General features: G+C 40.8%; 1 protein-coding gene and 1 pseudogene across 1 annotated transcript in view; one reads left to right on the top strand and one right to left on the bottom strand.

The window, feature by feature from the left end:
• Positions 1–19,092, bottom strand: part of C7 (complement C7) — a 54,286-nt gene extending 35,194 nt beyond the window's left edge. The window contains exons 1-6 of the mRNA XM_024578494.4: positions 18,905–19,092; positions 13,854–13,909; positions 11,996–12,071; positions 8,077–8,218; positions 5,934–6,081; positions 4,728–4,866 (exon numbers count right to left, since the gene is read on the bottom strand). Coding sequence (XP_024434262.2) covers positions 4,728–4,866; positions 5,934–6,081; positions 8,077–8,218; positions 11,996–12,071; positions 13,854–13,909; positions 18,905–18,910 — 567 coding nt within the window. The 5' untranslated portion in view covers positions 18,911–19,092. The remainder of the gene's footprint in view (positions 1–4,727; positions 4,867–5,933; positions 6,082–8,076; positions 8,219–11,995; positions 12,072–13,853; positions 13,910–18,904) is intronic.
• LOC112321052 (ATP synthase F(0) complex subunit C3, mitochondrial pseudogene) lies at positions 10,884–11,308 on the top strand (annotated as a pseudogene).
• Positions 19,093–20,718: the final 1,626 nt, after the last annotated feature.

Raw genomic sequence — 20,718 nt, 5'->3', positions numbered from 1 at the left:
TTATGCAAGTAAGCCTCTTAGCAGTTTAGTTCAGCGTCCCTTCGCTCCCATGTACTCTACACATAACTGCAAAAATCATTCTTTTTCAAGGTAGTATGATCTTAAATTTTCCTTAATTAATACCTTCTTCCTTCCAACTTAGATTCTGGGTTCCCTCTGAAATCATAAATTCAGACATCCTACACTCTGACCCCACTTACTCTTTTGATGCTCATTCTATTATTTCTCTGTCATTCAGCTTCGTAGAGACAAGCTCATCAATCTCTCTTCCTTTCTTTTCTCCTTACCAACACCTTCACTTTTTCACATCTTTCCTGTTGCAGTTATGACTTCAACCATTCTCTTGCCAGTGAACTTAACTGCCTTGCATAGATGTGTGTGCCATGATATTAGTCTGGCAAGCACCCAACCTTGGTTCGATGCTTGCAGCCAAACTCTTAGCCCCACCATAGGAAAATCACACAACTATTGAGAAAGAAGGAGCTTATACCCTTTGCAAAAGCATGGATGGATCTGGAGAGCATTATGTTAAGTGAAATAAGCCAGACGGTGAGAGACAAATACCATATGATCTTACCTTTAATTGGAACATACTCAACAGAAGAAAAAAGCAAACAAAATATAACCAGAGACATTGAAGTTAAGAACAATCTAACAATAGCCAGGGGGGGAATGGGGAGGGGACAGTGAGGAGAGGGGATTACAGGAACTACTATAAAGGACACATGGACAAAATCAAGGGGGAGGGTGGAGGTGGGGGAGGGAGGGGGATTCGGCTGGGGTGGGGTGGAGGGATGGGGAGAAAAGGCATACAACTGTAATTGAATAACAATAAAAAAATTTTTTAAAAAAGAAAAATCACACAACTATATAGATCGGTGCCTCTATAAGTCCATTCATGATTTCCAGCCTCAGTGGAACCCTCAACACACTCTAGCAGTCCTTTATTTCTCTATCCAATTTTCTCTCTCTCTCCCATTTCCTACAGTAACTGTTCCAGAAATTTTGCAACTACCTCAACCCTCCAGTCTTACAACCACTTCCTTTCCTCTAAGAAGATGAACTTAAACTCTTTCTTTACAAACACTCCTGTGATCAGAGAGAGTCCTCTTAACCTTCTGGCTAACCAAGCTACAAAGTTATTAATGTTTCTTCTTTTCCTTTCCTCCGCAAGTGTCCCTCCTCCCATCTAAGGCTAACTTCTCTGTCTCTTCTCCGTATTCATTTCCTCCCACCTCTTTGAAGGACATATTTAATTGATTGAGTATTTCCCCTCCTACAACATCAACTTCTCTTTCTCTGCTGTCTCACTCCTATCAACACTTACACATACTCTAACCCCACCAAAGTAGAGGGCACTGCAGGGACTCTGGAGTCATAAGCACTTCCAGAGTTCAGGCCCCATGCTTGTCATCTGCTACCTCTATGATCAGGGCTAAGTTTCTCAGGACTGCTTTGCCTCAGTTTCTTCATCTGTAAAATAGAAATAACAGTACCTACTTTGAGTTATCATAAAGAAAAAAATCAATGTAAAGCACTTAAAATAGTGCTTCATATATAAATGCTTCTTAATGCACATATTTTTATTATTATTTAAGTTATTGCTGGTTAACAAGCTAGATTTAGAAATCTGAGACATCTAAACCCAACTGAGTTTGAACAGAGGATGCAGAAGATAAAATAATTAAGCAGTAGTTAAAACTGCTTTTAGAATATGTTTTTGTTATTCATTTGATATACAGATAGGGTTTCTTTTCAAAAATATAATGAAGCACATTCAAGACCAAATGCAGAAAGATCCAGGAAGTTATTTATTTTCTCCACCCTAATCTTTTATTCCCAACTCATTTCATGCTGAGAATCAGCACAAGTCTTTCGGCTGTCTCCCAGGATAAACTAAGCAGACTGACACCTTCCCAGAGTGAGCATGGAGCAGGAATGTGCTTATGTTTCAAAAGCTTCCTGGTGGTATGAAAAACAGGAGGAAAGAGAAACTATGCCTCAGCGAAGTAAGTGGCTGACTCTGGGTTTGCCCTGAATAAACTCTAGTGCTGATAACCAAAACAGAGATTCTAACAGAGGTTTACTGATTCTGTTATAAGATTACTTACTAATATTTACATTCCAACAAACCAAAAGTTTCCTTCTGCCTCGTAGAGAGCTGACCCTCTGTGGTCCGAGGTCAATCTCTGAACTCTGGAGGACAGCCACCAGCCCACAACCCTCTTGGGCTTAGCAATTTAATGACTGATGCACCGTACCGCCCCACTGTTGCTTCCCTCTGGCTTCCCCCAGGCTGGATCCTTAAAACGTCTACATTCTTCACTGACTAACAGCCTATAATTTCCCTCCACTGTGACAAACACCTACAGATTCAGTGACTGGAAAGGGGTTTAGATGTCAATCCAAACACCAAGCCATGATGAGAAAAATAACATCAGGATGTGCTGTTCCCAAATCATTCCTCGTCTTCGGAAGCTGTGGACTCCAGCACGCCTGCCTTCCAACGACGTCAGAAAGTCTCTTCCTTTCTATTGCCGTTGTTCTGTAAGTTCCTAAGTTACACCCAAGTGCATACATATTTTCATTTCTCCCTCTTATAATTATGAAAGAATTATCAACACATCCACCTAGGAATAGAAAGAGAAAGTTTTTTCTACAAATGCCTAACTCACATTCTCCCTTCCAGCCACAGGTTAAATTTGAATACATATTATTCACCATGTAGATTTTAGAACTGAAGTGCAATTAAATACAATGCACCAGGAGAGTAAAATATAGTAGAAAAATAAAGGGCTGTCAAGTCTGACAGGCTGGATCCTAGCTCTACTACTTAGTAATTTTTGTGACTTGGAATAAGCCAGCTAAAGTCCTCTCTCTGAGCCTCAATTTCTACATGGATAAAATTGTAAAATGTCACTTGTATCCCAAAGATATTGTGAGGATCAAGCCTATACAAATCAACAAAAATAGTGTAGGTGCCACAAGAGATACTCAAGTTGGTAACTACAACTACTTTTCACATCAGGTTCACTTTTCATTTTCATGATTCAATAAGTCTTAAATGTCATTTATTCTGTTGTGAGTTGGAGGATGGTGAGATTGCTATTCATAATCAAACTGCTTTCTGGAAAGTGTTCATTTTGATAAACAAAGGCCCTTCTGTCTGCAAGTCCTAATAATTTCAGAGTAATAGATAAGAAGCAATGAATTGTAAATTTTGGGCATTCTGGGAAGAAGGGAGGAAAGCACTAAGAGAGGAGAATTTGGAAGAAGACAGCAAGGAGGAGGCAAAGAAGAAGAGCAACTGTGAACCTGCTCAGTGCCTCCAGAACAAAATAAAAGCAATCTCCACAGTTGGAAGGAAGGAAGGAAGGAAGGAAGGAAGGAAGGAAGGAAGGAAGGAAGGAAGGAGCTAAATCAGGATGAGACCAGAAGTTCATTTAGTTGAGCTTGTGGAAGGACAAATGTTTTAAGACAAAGGATGTCAACTGTTTTTTTTTAATGTGTTTGCACTACTGCAACAGAAAAATTTCTCCTCTGTATTACTCTCAAATCTTCAAGAATGTCCTCCAAAGCCCTAATTGTTTTTGCATCAGTAGATTTTGTGCTGAAATCAAGGAAGAGGATGAGTTTCGGTGTGTCTGATAGAAAGGGCATATGAAAAGCAGAATCCTGGAGCCAGAGGAGATTCTCATTGAGGCCATCAGCAAAAGGCAAAAGTCAGAGAATACAGACCACATCAGTCAGGGCATGAAGTGTGGACCGCTCTTCCACACTGCTGGTGGGCCATCAATTGGTACATCCCTGTTGGAAACTTTACCTAGTAAAGTACGTCATAAACCAGGCAGCACCTTGAGTTCCAAAAGTGCCCTAGAGCAATCCTCCCTCATTTGCATGGCACTCATGCACAAGAATGCTCAAGGCATTTTCATACGAAACTACAGGGAACAGCTCTCTAAATGCCATCTACATCAGCATGAATAAAATTCAACACCATAATTTTGAGTGAAAATAAATCCATAGAAGTCTATATACTATATGAGTTATTTATATAAATGGCCAAAACAGTCAAAACTAAGTTACAAATTTTTAGAGACAGAGACATAGGGGATATACATATACAGAACAACAAGGAAATGATTCATATAAAATATAAGATAGTGGATGCCTGGGGAATGGGGGGTGGGGAATTGATAAGAGAGAGGTAAATGAGAACCTTTAAGTCACTCATATATTCTAGTTCTTGAGTTGGATGATGGGCATATATGGGTATTTGTTTTATTAGTTTTTTTCAACTGCATGTACATGTCATTCACACTCGTTTGTATATATATGAAATATTTCACAAGTTAAAAATAAAAGCATTTTTAAGGGACACTGTGGCAGTTCTAAGGAAATGATCATACCAGGCATGGCCAGGGCCCTGGGTTTTGACACCCATGCATGGTCAGACCATGAGGTCCTGGGCCCACGTGGAGCAAAATCAAAATGAGGCAAAACGACATTTCAGCTTACATGGCACAAGCTGAAAGCACCATCACCCTGTACTCCAGAGTTACAGAATAGGTGTTCTTTTTAAGTCCATATAAAACATTTATAAGAATGACCCCATAGTAGGCACAGGTAAATTCTCCACAAATACCAAAAAAATGAACATCATACAATAATGATCTCTAGTAGCAAGTCCTGGGTTAGAAACAAGTAAAACCAATGTCACAAAGTACCTGGAATGCATAGGAGAGGACGTTCGCACTCAGTCTGTAGTAATCTCTTCCATCCCCACTAAACACCTTTCTGCACTGGCCACCGAAACTCTTCGTGTTGATGACTCTGTTCCTGAACTGGCCAGTGAGGGCATTGTAACTGTTGTTTTGGGTTTTTTAAGGAAGAAAAGATGGCTAAAATCAGAAATAGCACTTGCTGCAAAAGGCATCATCAGACAACTCTAGAAATACATCACGGTTAAGGATTAGAGAGCAAATGGCAGGACCAGCATCCCAGTGCACACCGTTCATTATCCAGCCTCCTTACTCGGTCTGAGAGCTAAAACTGACATCTGGGAAAAGCCAACATCTTTGCAGTGTAAGAACATGTTTGGGCAACACACGGCCCTTTTGTATCTATGGCAGCAGCTGGCTTTAAACCGAATCTGTAGATAAAACCAATACAATTAAGATTACTCGGAGAGAGAGAGCTCTCTGCAGTGAATTTCAACTGCTGGTCTCTTAGCAGGTTGACTGGTAGACCCTTTAGAGTAATTTTATCATTTCTCTGGGAATTAATTTTAAAATATCATAGAAAAAATTACATCTATCATTCAATAATTGATTATTTTAAAGACTTGAAATCTTAACTTGGGTTTCTGACCCTTAAAAATTCTTCAGAATTCTTTTAGTCCCAACTTTACCTGTAAATGAAATTTCTCAGCCAGTTTGAGCAATTACTTTTCAGCCTGAATATTCCCAACACTCATCTCTCCTTTCCCTGCTCTCATGCTACTGTCTTCATTCTCCTGAGTGGCCCTTCTTCACTGAATCAGCGCGCTCTCTCTGCCTCTCTCTTTTTCCCTCCCCCTCCCCCCCCTCCCATAGTGTGACCGACTATTCCGGTTTTTCTAGGGTCTGTGATATTTCCCTGGGTGCAGGACTTTTGGTGCTAAAATCAGGACAGTCCAGGGACAATTGGTCAGTAGATATTTTACCGCATATATATAAAATATATACATTATATATATATAAATAATATATATATATTTACAAGTATACAGATAGGAACTAAAAGGGTGTTTCAGGATGTGGCAAAGAGCTCTGAGCCAAACACTTAACTATCAGATGATTTGCTATTAGATTTACAAAAAAATAAATAAATAACACAAAACCAAATGAAGACATAACCCACCAATGTGCACAGGAGGTCGCCCAGCACCTTACCCATTTCCAGTAAGTTCTATGTTGGGAGGAGGCTTGTTGAGGTCACAGGAACGTCTGCTGTCTGTGTTCTCACATCTGTCTTCATCAGCACCGTCTTCTTCACAGTCAGAGTCGCCATTGCAAACCAAGGATTTGCTGATGCACTGACCTGCCCACGAGGAAAGCCACCACACAGAAATAAAAGAGGGAAGAAAGGAACCACCACATGGGATCAGACAGGTTTGCCTCCAATCCCCAGCACCATACTGGCCTGCTAACGTGAATTTGACCTAAATCTTCAGCATGTCCAGGGGGAAAACTGGTGATTATTTTCACCCTTATTTTGCAACACACAAAATTGATTCTCACCTTGGTCGGACACAAAATCAAAAATAAAACCTCAATTCCCCCTCCAGGCTTTCCCCCATGAGCAGCAGGCAGTCTGTCTGAACCCTCCCAAATCATGCAGCGCCAACCACTGGGAAGGGAGCGTGACCTCCTGTCCTTCAACTTTCAGTTTCTTTTCTGGAATCACCGACAAATCCTACTCCTCTTGGTGATGTGGATGTGCCAGCTTTGAGAGCACGGGGACTGAGCCAAAGGTTAAAACTCAAAGTTTCTTTAGCACCTACTCTGTGCAAGACACTCTTCTGGGTGTGGGGATACAAATATGAATAAAATGGAGATATTTGTCAGGCTTTTCGTGCCCTTTACAAAGTAACAGGAAGACTATGAAGACATAGATCACTGCAACTCAACAGCATCATTGCCGCAGCAGACACAAGCGCAGGGCTCCAAGGAAGCGCTGGAGGGCAGGAACTACCCAGCCCCCAACTGCCTCTCCAGCAACGTCTCCAGACAGACTGCTCACTCCCTGAGCTGTAGTCTTATTGGATCACTTGCACGAATAAAGGCCAGGCCTTCTGTCATTGCCGTTGAACCTGCACTTACATTCATTCTCTCAGCCTAGATGGGTTTTCTCTACCTGTTACCCACTTGTCTTCAAGAATCAAATCACACATGATCTCCTCTCAGAAACCATCCCCATCCCACAGGTTGGGACGCATGTGCTGCCTCTCATCCTCAGAGTAGGCGGGCCCTGCATGCACTGTCCTGATAGGACAGCATCTACCTCATTATGCTGTCACTCAATCCAATGCAGCAAACATTTGTGGAGGGTCAATTATGCACCAGGCACTCCAGGTGCAAAAACCCCATAAAATACAGCGTTACAGTTGTTCATATGGAAAATACAATAATTAATAAACAAATAATAGCACAAGCATAAACTCTGTATTTTGCATACTCACAACTGTAAACTTACTTTTGCCCCACCCTCTCTTTCTTCAAAGAGTTCACAATCTGCCAAGAGACATCCAGGCCGACAAATACTCCAGAACACAGATGGTACAAGGTATGTAGGGAACACAGAGAAGTGTTTGTTAATCAGCTTTGTCAGTTAAAGTTTAGGGAAGGCTTCCCAAAGGAGCTGTCATCCCATTTGGGTTTTGAAAGTAAAATAGGAGTTTGACAGGTATTGTTGAGGTGCGTTTCTAACACAGAGATTATTTATGTAGTATTCTGTTCATAAAACTTTAATTATTCTTTAGGGAAGAGGCTATGTGTTTCATTTCTAAATCCACAACCCTCCTCAGTATATCTGGAATATAACAAGAATAATGTTTGCTAAAGGTTGTTGAATTAATCTGATTGCACAAATGCATCATAGACAATAAATCAAAAAATGGAAAAACTATGTTTCAATCACCCATGCATTGGGGTGACCTGTATTGTTCCTTGATTAGCTATTACAGTTGCTTTTCTCATAAACATAATAATTTTGGTTGTAACAACATTTTTGCCCAATCTCAGTGCCCATACCAGATCTTCACCAAAAATGCAATGTCAAGTACTGTCTGGGTCTCTCAGTAGTCCAGGCAAAGGGTATCCCCACTTTTATTACCATATGCTTCCCCTTGATTTTGAAAGAATAATAGTTGAGTGTGTGATTATTACACCAATAAAAGTGACAACTGGTACTTGGGGGAACTTAACTTACAGGCCAATATAAATTCAGTAAAATTCAACAAATACATACTGAGCAAGTTAAACAAATAACATTTGAGTTTACACTTTGCATGCTAAACCGATGGAAAACCAATACCTGAAAAACACCGGAACAGCTCTCCACACCCCTCTTCTGCCGGACATCCTTGTGTGGGTTCACACGCTTGTGTCTGAAAAGCACTGCCGGCGCAAGGCTGGCCGCCAAACTGCCCATAAACCGCAACTGTCCGCCTGCGCGTCTAAACAAAAACCAGATTCCTTCATCTGAGAAATGAAATCTGAGAAGAATTCATACAATTGGAGAGGCAGTGTTTGGGGAACGGTTCTGGTGTCCTGCAGAAGTGGAATCTCCAAAGCAATGAACCCACAGACCCATTTGTCCTTGAATCCAGTGACATATAGACTGTATATATATTTACTACATATATTTATTATATATTTATTTACTACGTATGTATTTACTGTCAGGCGTGAGTACTAAAAGGATATATTAGTGAATCTTTAAGAAAGTGACCTGAAAGTGTTAGCTGGGTAAACATATGTGCAAACAGACGGCAGCATAGAACAATTAATTTTTGCCAAAGCTATGTAACAGAAGACATTAGAAAAGCAAATGACTTTGGCTGGGGAGCAGATAATGGCATTGGGAAGGGGGTTGAGATGAAGTGCAGTCATGGAAACCTTTAGAAAAGTGGTGGCAATTGATTTGAGGTAAATGTTAACCCTTTTTCAGGAAGGCAAGGCAAGGCCAAACAATCCAGAAAGAAATATGTTAATAGAAGCCTAAGTAGTCTAAAGGTGAAGCTATATCTACAAAGAAATTTTATGAGATAATCAAAATCATTGACTTCTGAAATGGAAAAATATGTTAAAAGCAAACCTCTGTGGGGGAACGTAGGGGAAATTGAGGACATCATCAAACCACATGAAAAACAAGTCGTCCAAAGATGCACTAATCAGAATTAAAACGTATTCAATGTTTAAACAAAAGAAAGATCTACAAAACCCTTTCCCCCCCGCAAAGGCAATCAAAGGTACATCTTTTATGCTCAGCTCTTCCCTATTAATAAAAACGAACTACATCTGAGATTCCAGAGAATTTAAACCATGAGCAAAGACCAACAGGGAAGGTGAGATAGGCTGAATCTATTCATCCATCGTAAACTGGGTCACAAATGAGAATGAAGGGTCACAGTCATATGACTTGAACTCCGAGCAGTTTCCCATTGGCCTGGGCGCAGCTCTGGCATTTTTCAGTAGGGAATGGAACTCAGTACCAGTCTCTCAATATGTTTTCAGTTTCTGTATTTAACGGATGAAGACACCTCTCACGTTTCGCTTACTACTTTGAAGTTCTCTGAAGTTCCGAAGCACAGACTGTGTTGTTTGTACGTGTAGTATTTTCCTCACTGTCTGCCAACACCACTTTGATGACTGTCTGTTCTCAGCGGCTCATTCTCACCTGTCAGATTCTGACCTTATGACCCCCTTTTCATTTTCACTTGCCTCTTTCTCAATGAAAATTTTGATTTTACAAACTAGGGATGAATCCATTTCATGATGACCTTCGCTCAAAGGGAAAAAAATTGCTAACATGAGAAATATTTTCTATCTACGTCTATTCAGTGTTCTTTCTTCAATTATACAAATGTTGTCTGTGGTTAGTTTTATTTGATGTTTGCCTTGTCATTCATGTACTTTTCGGCCTGTAATCAGAGTTGTCAGCTCTTATGTTTCCCAGGAGCCACATTCTGCATTTGTGTGACTTATTTTGCGACTAATACTCATGAAGGTACTAAATACATGCTTGATTGAAATGGCGATTATGATGATGCTTCAAAATTATCTTCTGCAATATGTTTCTGCTGTTCCCATAATTAAAAAATAAAATTTAAACACACATTTTATCCAAACAGAATCACCTCTACAATATTTTACAAATATCAACTAATGTTGTACACCTGAAACTATTATAATGTTACATGTCAATATATTTCTATAAAAAATATTTAAACATTCAAATGCTCAGAAACTTTAAAACAAACATTATAGTTTTGGAATTTATTCTAATAAATTATCAGAAAAGAGAATATATGACTATGTATAAAAATGTTTATTAGCTCTGGTTGGTGTGGCTCAGTGGATTGAGTGCCAGACTGTGAAGCAAAGGGTCTCTGGTTCATTTCCCAGTCAGGGCACATGCCTGGGTTGCGGGCCAGGTCACCAGCAGGAGGTACACAAGGGACAACCACACATTGATGTTTCTCTCCCTCTCTTTCTCTCTCTCTTACCCTCTCTCTAAAAATAAATAAATAAAATCTTTTAAAAAATGTTTATTAAAGTTTTTTTTATAATAACCAAAAATGTAAATAATCTAAATCTCAAACAATAGGTAGTAGATAAATAAGTTTGGTGTATTTATATAAGGGAATGTAATACAGCTGTTAAAATTCTTGCTAATAGTATGTTAGGTTAAGATGGTAGAGCACAAAACTATGATCAAATAATCCTATTTTTAAAAATCATAAACTAAGAAAGAAAGTAATATGGGAAATAAATATCGAAATGCTGGTATATTGGTCTCTTCTAAATGGTGGAATTATAAATTGTATTTTCTTTATTTATACTTTTCTGGTTTTTCTCCAATAAATAATTTATAACAAGAGAAAAAGCAGGCATTTTTAGAAGTACTCTATAATCTCTAGATAAGGTCTGGTATTTTATTTGTGTTACTTAAGAATTAAACTTTAAAACATTGCAAAATGGTTGACTTTTCATGGTCATTCACTATTTGTCAGGCAAAACAAGGCAGTAATTTTGCTACTTGTTAGTGTTTATTTGAAATAAGAAGAAAAACTGAGGCCGCTACCTCCCAGGATGAGAGAAAGCAGGAGAGGAGGTCCCATGGCCAGCGCCAAGCTCGCCCGCAGTCCGGCTCTGATCCCAGCTGGACCCGGAGTTGTGCCCAGACCAAATTCTGCATCAGTGTTAGCTGTCTTAGCCAGAGGCGAGGGCTGGAATGGGCTCTCGGTACTTAATGGGGCCCCGAATGGTGTGTCGCAGCCAACCCAGCGGGAGTTTCGGACCAGTGCAATCAGCAGAGACATTGATACTGCTGCCAAATTTACTGGTGCAGGTGCTACAGCAGCAGGAGTGGCTGGTTCTGATGCAGGGACTGAACAGTCTTGGCAGCCTTGTCATTGGTTATGCCAGAAACCCTGGGCTGAAGCAGCGGCTGTTCTCATATACCCTCCTGGGATTTGCCTTGTCTGAAACTATGGGTCTCTTTTTGTCTGATGGTCACTTTCTTGAAGGTGTTTGCCATGTAACAGACATTACTGTTTGAGCCCTGGCTGGGTAGGTCAACTACTGAGAGCTCATCCCCATACACCAAGTTTGCAGGTTCAATTCCAGGTCAGGGTTCATGTGAAAAATCAACCAATGAGTGCTTAACTAGGTGGAACAAGAAATTGATGTTTCTCTCTCTCTCTAAAATCAGTACAATTGTTTAAAAATTACAGCTGAAACGTTGACATTCATATTAACTATTAATGTAATTCTATGTATCTGACTGTGACTCCAAACACCCTAGTATTGGTGCCATACAAACATACATTATTTCCAAAGTCATTTCATTACAGATGAAAACTTTTTTAAAAAGGAAAAAAATCGAAGCCAGTAAACATGAAACATATTTTGAATTATGTACTAATTTCATTTTATGTATTCTTATTTCTCTAGTAGCTCAAGAGTTAGTGAGTTGCTTTTAATTTTTGCCCTATGTATATTTCTAGGCTCAAATATAAGATTTATAAAAGTCCTGTGAGACAAATTAGAATGCAAAAATTACTTTATTGCAATCCTAATTATTATACAAATTATATTTCTTTTCTTTTAAAATTACTAATTATAACTTCAAGGAGCATAAATAGCATTCAAAAGTTAATGCCTGTCTGTCTATACCTAAGCTATTTCAGCACGTAAGTAATAAATACAAATTTTCTGCGTGGTCCTACCTGAGACTTCGTACAACCATTGCATTCTGACCAAGGGCCAAAGGAGTTCCACTGGCAATTGACTGCACTGGAGGCACTGGCCAGTGGTTCATCATCACGCAGGTGGAGAGGGAAGAGACAGGGGACACAAACGTCAGTCAAGAATAGTCAAAAACAGGCAAATACAGTTAAAAATGGCTTCCAATTCTTTTCCTAAGAGAAACCAAAAGTATCCAAAACTATATTTTAAAAAAATGTAAAAGGGACCCCCTTTCCTGGAGATTAATGTTTATTGAACATTGTAATGTAGCAGGCACTGTTTAGACGCTGGAGTTGGAGACATGTTAGAAGAGAGAGGTCACTATGCACTGACTGGGGGGGCGGGGACTAAGGTACACATGCATAAACAAATAGTCATGATACAATAACACAACCATAATTCACAATACAGTGCATCTAATTTGAAAGATCTCATAACAAATGTGGACAGTGTGATGTTTTACGGCAACACAGACAAGAGTGTCCAGAGTTTGGAGGTATAAGGGAGAGCATACAGAAGGAAGGTACTACAGCCTTTAAAAGGATTCTGGATGATGAATGGAAGAGTTCCTCAGAAACCCCGGACTGGGAGACCAGGAGGGCTAAGTGAGAAATGACATACTGAAAACTGGCCAAGGCTGAATGGACAGGAATTTATCTTTAAAAGCTCCCCTGTTCATTTAGGTCATTTCTGAAGCTCACATCCATATAGGAGAAATCTGAGCTTAAATAATTCCACTCAAAAAAAATGCAAGTGGAAAATGGGGAGTTTGACTCTCACACAAGACTAAACTCCGGCTGTGTTGCGGCTCAGGCCAGAGAAGTTAAGGCAACCTCACCTAAAAGCACACTGACAACAGGTTAAGGAAAGAAGACTCCTGACTTCTGGAATTCGAGCACATTTCTAGCCTCGGAAACATCTCAAGTTAAGGTGATCTGTGCTTATCTGAGGCCGTCAGACAACTTTAAAGGTAAGGGGGTCCCATTCTGCAGTCCGTGTGCCTTGTGCTTCTGTGGAGCCAACCTTGCTGACCTGTAGTCTTGACTGGTACCGATGATCCAAATGCCTTGGAATCGTGGACCCTTAAAATAATCTGAACTCGCTGTTTTTCTGTTTTGTGTCCCAGGGACGGCTGCAGCCCAAATACCCAGGTTTAGTGAGGGATGCTGGCTTGGCCAGAACTTCTCTGTGTTCCCACTGCACCTTGTCCAGGCCCCTCGCGCAGAGGGAGCCCCCAGCACCTTTGTACTGAAACCACCTCTTTCCAGCTCTGAGTCACGCCGCAGACTCTCAGCGCAGGCTCAGCCCTCCTTGCATCCCCAGTCACTAGTGCAGAGCCTGACACAATTCGGACAGTTTGACCTAGTGAGCTGGTCCGGTCTGGTCCCACCCAACTGACCGTGAAATCAAAGCAAGGCCATCCGCGAAATCAAAGCAAGGCCATCGGTAAATGACGCTGCTTTATTCCAGGTCTCAAGAAACAATAAAACTAGTTTCTTAAAAAACTCTCAACCTTTAAAATCCAAAGAATGTTTTGCAAAGACTACATGTAAAGATCAAAATCTGCTCTGAGCTGTGAAGCGCAGCTGCGATTCTCTGAAATGCAGGTAAAACCGTGCACTGGGACAAGCAGAAAACCTCAAGGTGGTTTTCATCTTCCGCTTTCTTCCTTACAGCAAATGAAACACAGTAAGAATGAGAATAAAACAAGCTTTTGCTTGTTGGAAAGATAAACATGCTCGGGCTGCAATGTAGGAATCAGGTCATGCTAAAGAATTTCCTAAAAACAAACAAAAAATATTTTTAATGATTTCCACACACAATCCAAAAAATTCTTACCTTGAAAAAACTGGGAACTCTGCTATAAATCCCACAAAGATGAATAAACTTACTGCCTGGGGAAAATAAAAGCGTTATTTCAGTTTGCATTACTTTAATGAGTTGAAAGCGAATTCATTTGTGCAAATCAAGATTTGTGGTTTAGGAATACAAGGAGTAAGAGAGCCGCAGAGAAGGCTTGATGACTCGACTTGTCTTTTAACTTCCCATTTTAAATAAGCGTTTAATATAATTCTGTTCAGCTCACCTCCACAACTCATTTCTGTAAGGCCAGCTAGGAGCTGGGCGATGTCATGAACAAATTAAAAACCTCCACTAGAGTGAAACTGTTGCAAGCATTTCATTACGGTCCCATGATCTGAATTCCTTTCTCCACTGTCCGTCTCTCTGACTTCAACACCCATGAGCACAGCCGAAGAGGAAAAGTGTGGAAGAAAGTGCAGTGCCCAGGGCTGAGGAGTTAAAGGGGAAATAAACTTCATAAATGAAGAAGCAAAAGTTGAGACACAGCCCCAGTCCGAGGGGCGGCGAAGCTCATCGTACTCCTGATCAGCCTTTGAAAAGCCGCTGAGGCCTTTGATCATCTTTACCTGATAACACCAGCTAAATATTGTATGTAAATCTCACTACCGGCACATTTTGTTTGAGAAATCAAATGTGTATTGAGAAGAAATCTAAAAAGAAATATAACACAGAATAATGGTTTATTTCCAGTTGTGAAATTATAGGTGATTTCTATCACCTTACTGTTACTTTTAAGTGTCTTCCTACTTCATCTGACAACTGAAGGTGTAGGGAATACAATTCAAATCTTTACTGGAGATGCTCCAAGCATATCAAATGTATTCAGTTCATAACCCAGTACAACCGTCATTAAAATCACCTTATCCCCTCATGTTAACAGGCCAATATTCTTTCTCTTCTGCCCCTAAACTCTTTTCTGTCGATGCTGCTGGGGAGTGGCTTCCCAACGTTTTTCTTAGGGCCTTCTATTCACCCTCCGAGACCACCTGTCCTCATATTAGGTAACTTCCTTCAGCTATAAAATCCTTCTCACCTACCTCTGTCTTTCATACTTCTACAAGTCTTTTTGCCCCTCATTCTGATCGGCACAACTGAGGGGCTGTGAGCAATATGGAGATGAGTAAATTGACAGAGACGGGAGGGGCGGGGGGGGGGGGGGTGTTGCTGGGACACTTCCTGAGTTTTCAGCAAACATGAGAAGCATAGAATATAAAGTAGCACCTCTTAAAGGGTTTTTTTCCTAATTATAAATTGCATGGTTTTTTTTTCTTTTTTCAATATGTCTCTGTGCTCTCAATTTTCCTGCCCCTGGGAAAGCCTATCTCATAGTTTGATGAGTCACTTCCAGGGACTAACAGATTTTCAGAAAATAAAAATTCCAGAACAATTGAATAGTCAAATTTCAATTTATCATCCAATTTTAAATATCTCTCCTACTCCCAGTTCCTAGATGCTTATAACCGGGGAGGAGTGTTCTTCTGCTTGTCTTCTCTACCCCGCCCCACCCCCACAAGCTGCCTCTACCTTCTTCAAAGCCAGAGCTGCAGCAGTGACAGAGGAAAGAGCCCAAAAGGACTTCTTTTAATCATTAGATTTATTGGGGTGACATTGCTTGACGCATTCAGCGGGAGGCTGGTGATGGTAAATCAGGGGCGCTGGATGTTCGAATGCCAGTTGTTCACCTCTCATAGTGTTTGTGTGGTTCTTTGGATGCCACCCCTCCCCCACCCCACCAGAGATGGGGATCTACAACCACTTTTCTCTGGTGCAAATGATTCATCTTCTCAGCTATCACTCCTGACGCTCGCCAGTGCTGCTCCCTGGGGCCGTTCCAGTACTGATGCTGTCTGTGGGCATCGCTTTACCCGACAGACAGCCTCTCAGGCAGAGCCCCTGACAACACGAAGGTCCACATGTGGCCCGTGGGATGCTGCAACACACTCTTGTTCTCTCAAGTGCTCAATGGCCACCATGCAACTGATACTGCTGTGGTGATTTATGCTGCTGAAGGCAGGTCAGTCAACCAGCCTATGCCTTTAGGTTTTCTCAGACGTGAGGAGGTGTCATTCTCTATATCCTTCATACTCAGAGGGACACGATCTTGCATAATCTTGAGGATGGAGATGGCCCCAGGACACTAGACAGATTCAGGGCTACTCTTTCTGTAACTCTGCATTGAATGTCTAATATTCCCCTGTAACATGTGGGGTTACCAGGCACTTATTGTTCTTGGCCTTTGACTTCCAGCCAAATCAGGAATCATGAAAAAAAATCAATTTTTCAGATTCTATTACATATGTTTTAAAAGGACTTCAACTATATTTTAGGGAATATCTTTTTTTCGTCGAAAATGCCTTTGACACCACCTTCCCCATATACATACTACTTATTATAACCCATGAACACCTGCTTATTACAAAGTCAGTTTCTGCTCATGAGTTACACAAGCCGAATCTAACAACCAAAAGAATTTAAGAATTTGCTAGCTGCAGACCTGAAAATAAAGCAATTATCATTTCTTGCCTTTGGAAAGAGTGTCTTATCAAAGGGACACGTTAGAAGATGCATTAATGACAAAGATAGACACACAGCTGCATTGACTCTATTAAAAAATTGCTTAGTTGAAAACATGTGGTGTCTTTATTCTGTGTGATATGGTGAAGCTGGAACTACATTTCCCAGAATTCTCTCTTTTGTTCTTTCTTATCACTGACTGAGCAGTACTGCTACCTCCTTCTTCTAACCTGTTCCAGCTGTGACCATCATCTCCATCCTTCTAATTTCTTCAAGTCTGGTCATTTGTGTTTGTCTGTTGAACCATGAGCATCTCTGGGGTAAAAAATAAAATAATTTCTGTAGCATACACTGGGTTTCAATATCCATTGTTTTAAGTAGAAAAAAATCAAACTTAATTCATTAGCATCTCCCAATATTTAATATCTTGGTCAGTACATTTTGAACATAGGGCACCATTTAAATGAAGAAGTTAGATTTTAACATCAATTTACTTACATCTTTATTAGATATAGACATCAGTTTGCAACTCTTCTAACAATAAGTGCACAACGGTCCAATAACATGACTGAGTACTCCACAGCCATTGGAAGGACGTTACAGATTCCAGTGACAGGAGAACACACTCATGATATAATGAGTAAAAAGATCCAGATTTGGTTTGATAGCAATTTAATAAAGTACACTTTGTACATATTCATAGAAAAGTCTGCAAAGAAATGGATTAAAATGTAATAGTGGTTACCACTGCGTGGGAAAATAATGTGTTATCTTCTCTTTTAACTTATTTTTCCCAATAAGGCAGTATTGTAATCTAGAAAAAGACATGTTTTTTAAAGGCACACATATCGACACTGTCTGATGAGCGAAGACAGCTGAGAACGTCAGATCAGCCCTGGGTGCAGAGAGAGAGCAGAGAGGCCCTGACCGGAGACATCACGGTGCCAGACCACAGGCCAGCCCCATGAAAATCAGGCCTGAGGTTCACAAACCCCAGGTTCATCTCTGTCAGGAGAGGAGACCGTAAAAGGCTGGGCCACAGCCTGGTCAAAGGCAAGCCACTTTTGCTCTGAAGTCCTTCTGAAACACTTCAGACTCAAGTTATCTCCTAACCAATGGACACAGAAAGAACCAGGGGACTCTGGGACCACCTCTCTGAATTTCATTCACGTGGCTGGGAGGACAGGACAAAAGCACGCTTCCCCTTAAAAGGCCAGACCCGGAATCATTTTTGGTCGTGGCTTCATAGCCCAAGTTTCCCTTCTCTGTAATGTATCACAAAAGTATTCCTTTCAGGTTTCGTAGTAAAAAATATGAACAAATACTTTCAAATACAGAACTTTGTGTATCACTTGCAGGGAAATAATGACTTTACTACCATGGCAGAACAATACCATAATAATCGATGACTGTGGACACATTTTTTAAAACAAAACAATTATTAAGATGTCTCATTATAAAATAAATAAAGAAGTTGGCTTATGGCTAATACAAATATTTGAAGAAGATATATTAGCCAGATGACCCTAAGAAAAGCATCATGTTTTTTTCTGAGCTAACAAATGTCCTAAAATTTTAAATAAAAATACAAGGCACATTAATAAAAATTAGATTATACCATAAGTCTAACTTTGTAGGGTTACTTGGTATTCTAGCATCATAACATTAGGCAAATTAACTTTGTGATCGTGTTTAATTTTGAATCACTTAATTCCAGGTCTGAGTTATCCCAGACCCATTGTCCAGTCCTCCTCCAACCCCATCGGAAACTGAACATAGATTCACTATCACAAATGGACAGCATGGCGACCACAAAGAAACCTCGCAGCTGACAGGACTGAGAAATTACCGTTTCAGCATTATATTGCAAAACTTTTGAAGTTTAAATACAAAAGTTTTCAATAATGAAATTATAGTAGCAATTTCAAGTTGTTTTTACATCCCAGAAATATAGTTTAAGAGTGATTTCTATTTTTGGTCCTCTCATTTGTTGAGTAGTAATATTTTTTTATCATGTGGCCATTTTGCATTGGGCCAACATATGTATTTGGTAAACTTTTAGTTTCATTCCAACTACCTGAACCTTCCACTGTCACAGTCCTAACCCTCTGAAGTTCCAAGTCTGTGAAGTCTCTCTTTGTAATAAAGCTCTCACATAAGTCAGGTCACAGGGGCTCGATGCTTGGCTCCGAGTCAAACACACAAAAATACACTGGAGGGAATTTTTCCCTAAGAACTAACAGTAGTACTATCATATTTCTTAATGGCTTCCTCGGGTCTTTCAACAACATTGTCCCCAGTTTCTGATTCCCAGACCTCAGAACCAATCATTTAATCCCAGGTCAAGTAAAAGGAATTTCTCTTTGTCTGAACTGTTAAATGTATTTAAGGATTTTAAAAGTCACCTCCATCTTCCCTATGTCCCATGTCCTCTCCTTATTTGAGTTCTTCCCATTAAGCCTTACTCTTACTTGCGATAGCTGTTTATAAAAGTAATGAAATAATTATCTCACCTCCATGTTGGGGAAAACATTCAGGGTAGGAGAGAGGATGAAAACTTCTCCTGTGAGTGCCTGGTGAGTTCTCAGCGGCTGAGGAGCCCAGCAGAGTGCGACCTCCCTGGCTCTCCCTCCCTGCTGGGCTGGGGCTGCGCCTGGTACTCTTATATGGAGCGAGGGCTCTGAGACTCAGGTCCCACCCCAACCAGACTCTCCAGGAGAGAGGAGCCTGCCCCTATGATTAGTCTGGGTCTTGAAGCCAGATGCATCTTATCAGCCTGCATAGGACTTAGCTCCAGCCAGCTGGAGCTGTTTGGATGTGTAGTTTTGAGGAAACATCTGTAAATAAAGAAAGGCAGAAAATGTTCTCAGTTCAGCGTTTAAGTGATTCTCAACCAAAGGAGACTGTGTGTGAGACAAGGAATAAGTCTTCGTTCTGTTTCAATCTACTAAACTAAGTGAATGTTTACATGAATTTTTAAAAGGATGTTAAACGCCAGACTTAGAGATTGAACACTTTGTGGGAGAAAAGATCTAAATGCAGTTCTGTCACTCAAAATGTAAATAGAACATTCTGGAGTGGAAGCCTCCCCCAACAAAAAAATATATGTGGTCTAAAACAGTATGATACCCATACCCATCCTTCATGCTTGACTTTCATAGAATGATCAAAAAGAACATCATTTTTTTGCAAATATGTTAAAAGGCACCACTAACTTTTCCAACAACTTCCCGTAACCCCTTCAATCCAGACCACTCTGTCGGAAAATTCTTCTCACGGTCGGCATCCGCATCCGTTTTCTCTTCCTCTGCTGTCGCCTTGCCTCACTCTGCCAGATCCTCATTTCTCATGGCTTTGCATTGTTCTAGCAGCTCTCCAGCATCACTTTCACAGATTTCATAAAACACTGCGTGTTTGGGGAGATCTTCCAGGTTTTCTATGACGCTGAGCTACAGTTTTCTTTGCGTGGTTTGGCTAAACAGTCTGACACTTGCTGTGGGGTGTTATGAGTAGGAGAGACAGAAGTGCTAAGCGGGAGGAGACACCCAACATGTAACTGGGAATGTAGGTATCTTCGGGAAGAAATGTTGTGGAAAGGGGCAGAGGTAAAGCCACAGGCATGAGGAAACATAGCTCAAGTCTCTGGAGACTGATCACTGTGAAGTACAAAACCACAAGAAATGCTCCTACTTGGGGAGCGAGAAGATGGAGAAAAGCCAGCAAGGAGAGAGGGAGAGGGTACAGAGGGCAAGGAAATGAGCACAGTGCACATCAAGCTCACTGGGGAGAATCTCAGGGAGAGGCGTGTGTGCACCCTACGGAGGTCAGAGAGAGGGAGTGCTGATGAAGACCACACCACCAGGCACTTAAAGCCTGAACTGAGGGCAGAGTTTCCTGACGTATTTTCTCCTCTGTGCTGCAAGGCACTTGAGATTCATTCATTTTGAAGTTCACTAAGTATAAAAGGTTGTGTGTATTACAGAGCAGAGTTTCTCATCAGCTGAATTACTGGCCTTTGGTCCTTATCATTCCTTATTGGTGATGGGGGTGAGAGGGAGCTGCCTGGTGCACAGATGACACTCAGCAGCTTCCCACGAGATGACGGTAACACCCTCTGCAGTCGCAACAAGCACAAATGTGTCCAGACATTGCCGGAAGTCCCCTGGGGGGCAAGATCACGATGCCCTCCCCCCTCCGTTGCGGAGCACTGGAATGATGTCTCCTTCTGGCAAATGCCCAGCCTTCGAGTCTCAAGCACAGTGCACGGCGTGTTACAAAGTAGACATTCTGAAAGTTCTGCCAATTAAATGCATGCCCAATTAAATGT

The sequence above is a fragment of the Desmodus rotundus genome, chromosome 1 (assembly GCF_022682495.2).
Source record: "Desmodus rotundus isolate HL8 chromosome 1, HLdesRot8A.1, whole genome shotgun sequence".
NCBI lineage: Eukaryota > Metazoa > Chordata > Mammalia > Chiroptera > Phyllostomidae > Desmodus > Desmodus rotundus.
This window is presented reverse-complemented; position numbering and strand designations above follow the sequence as displayed.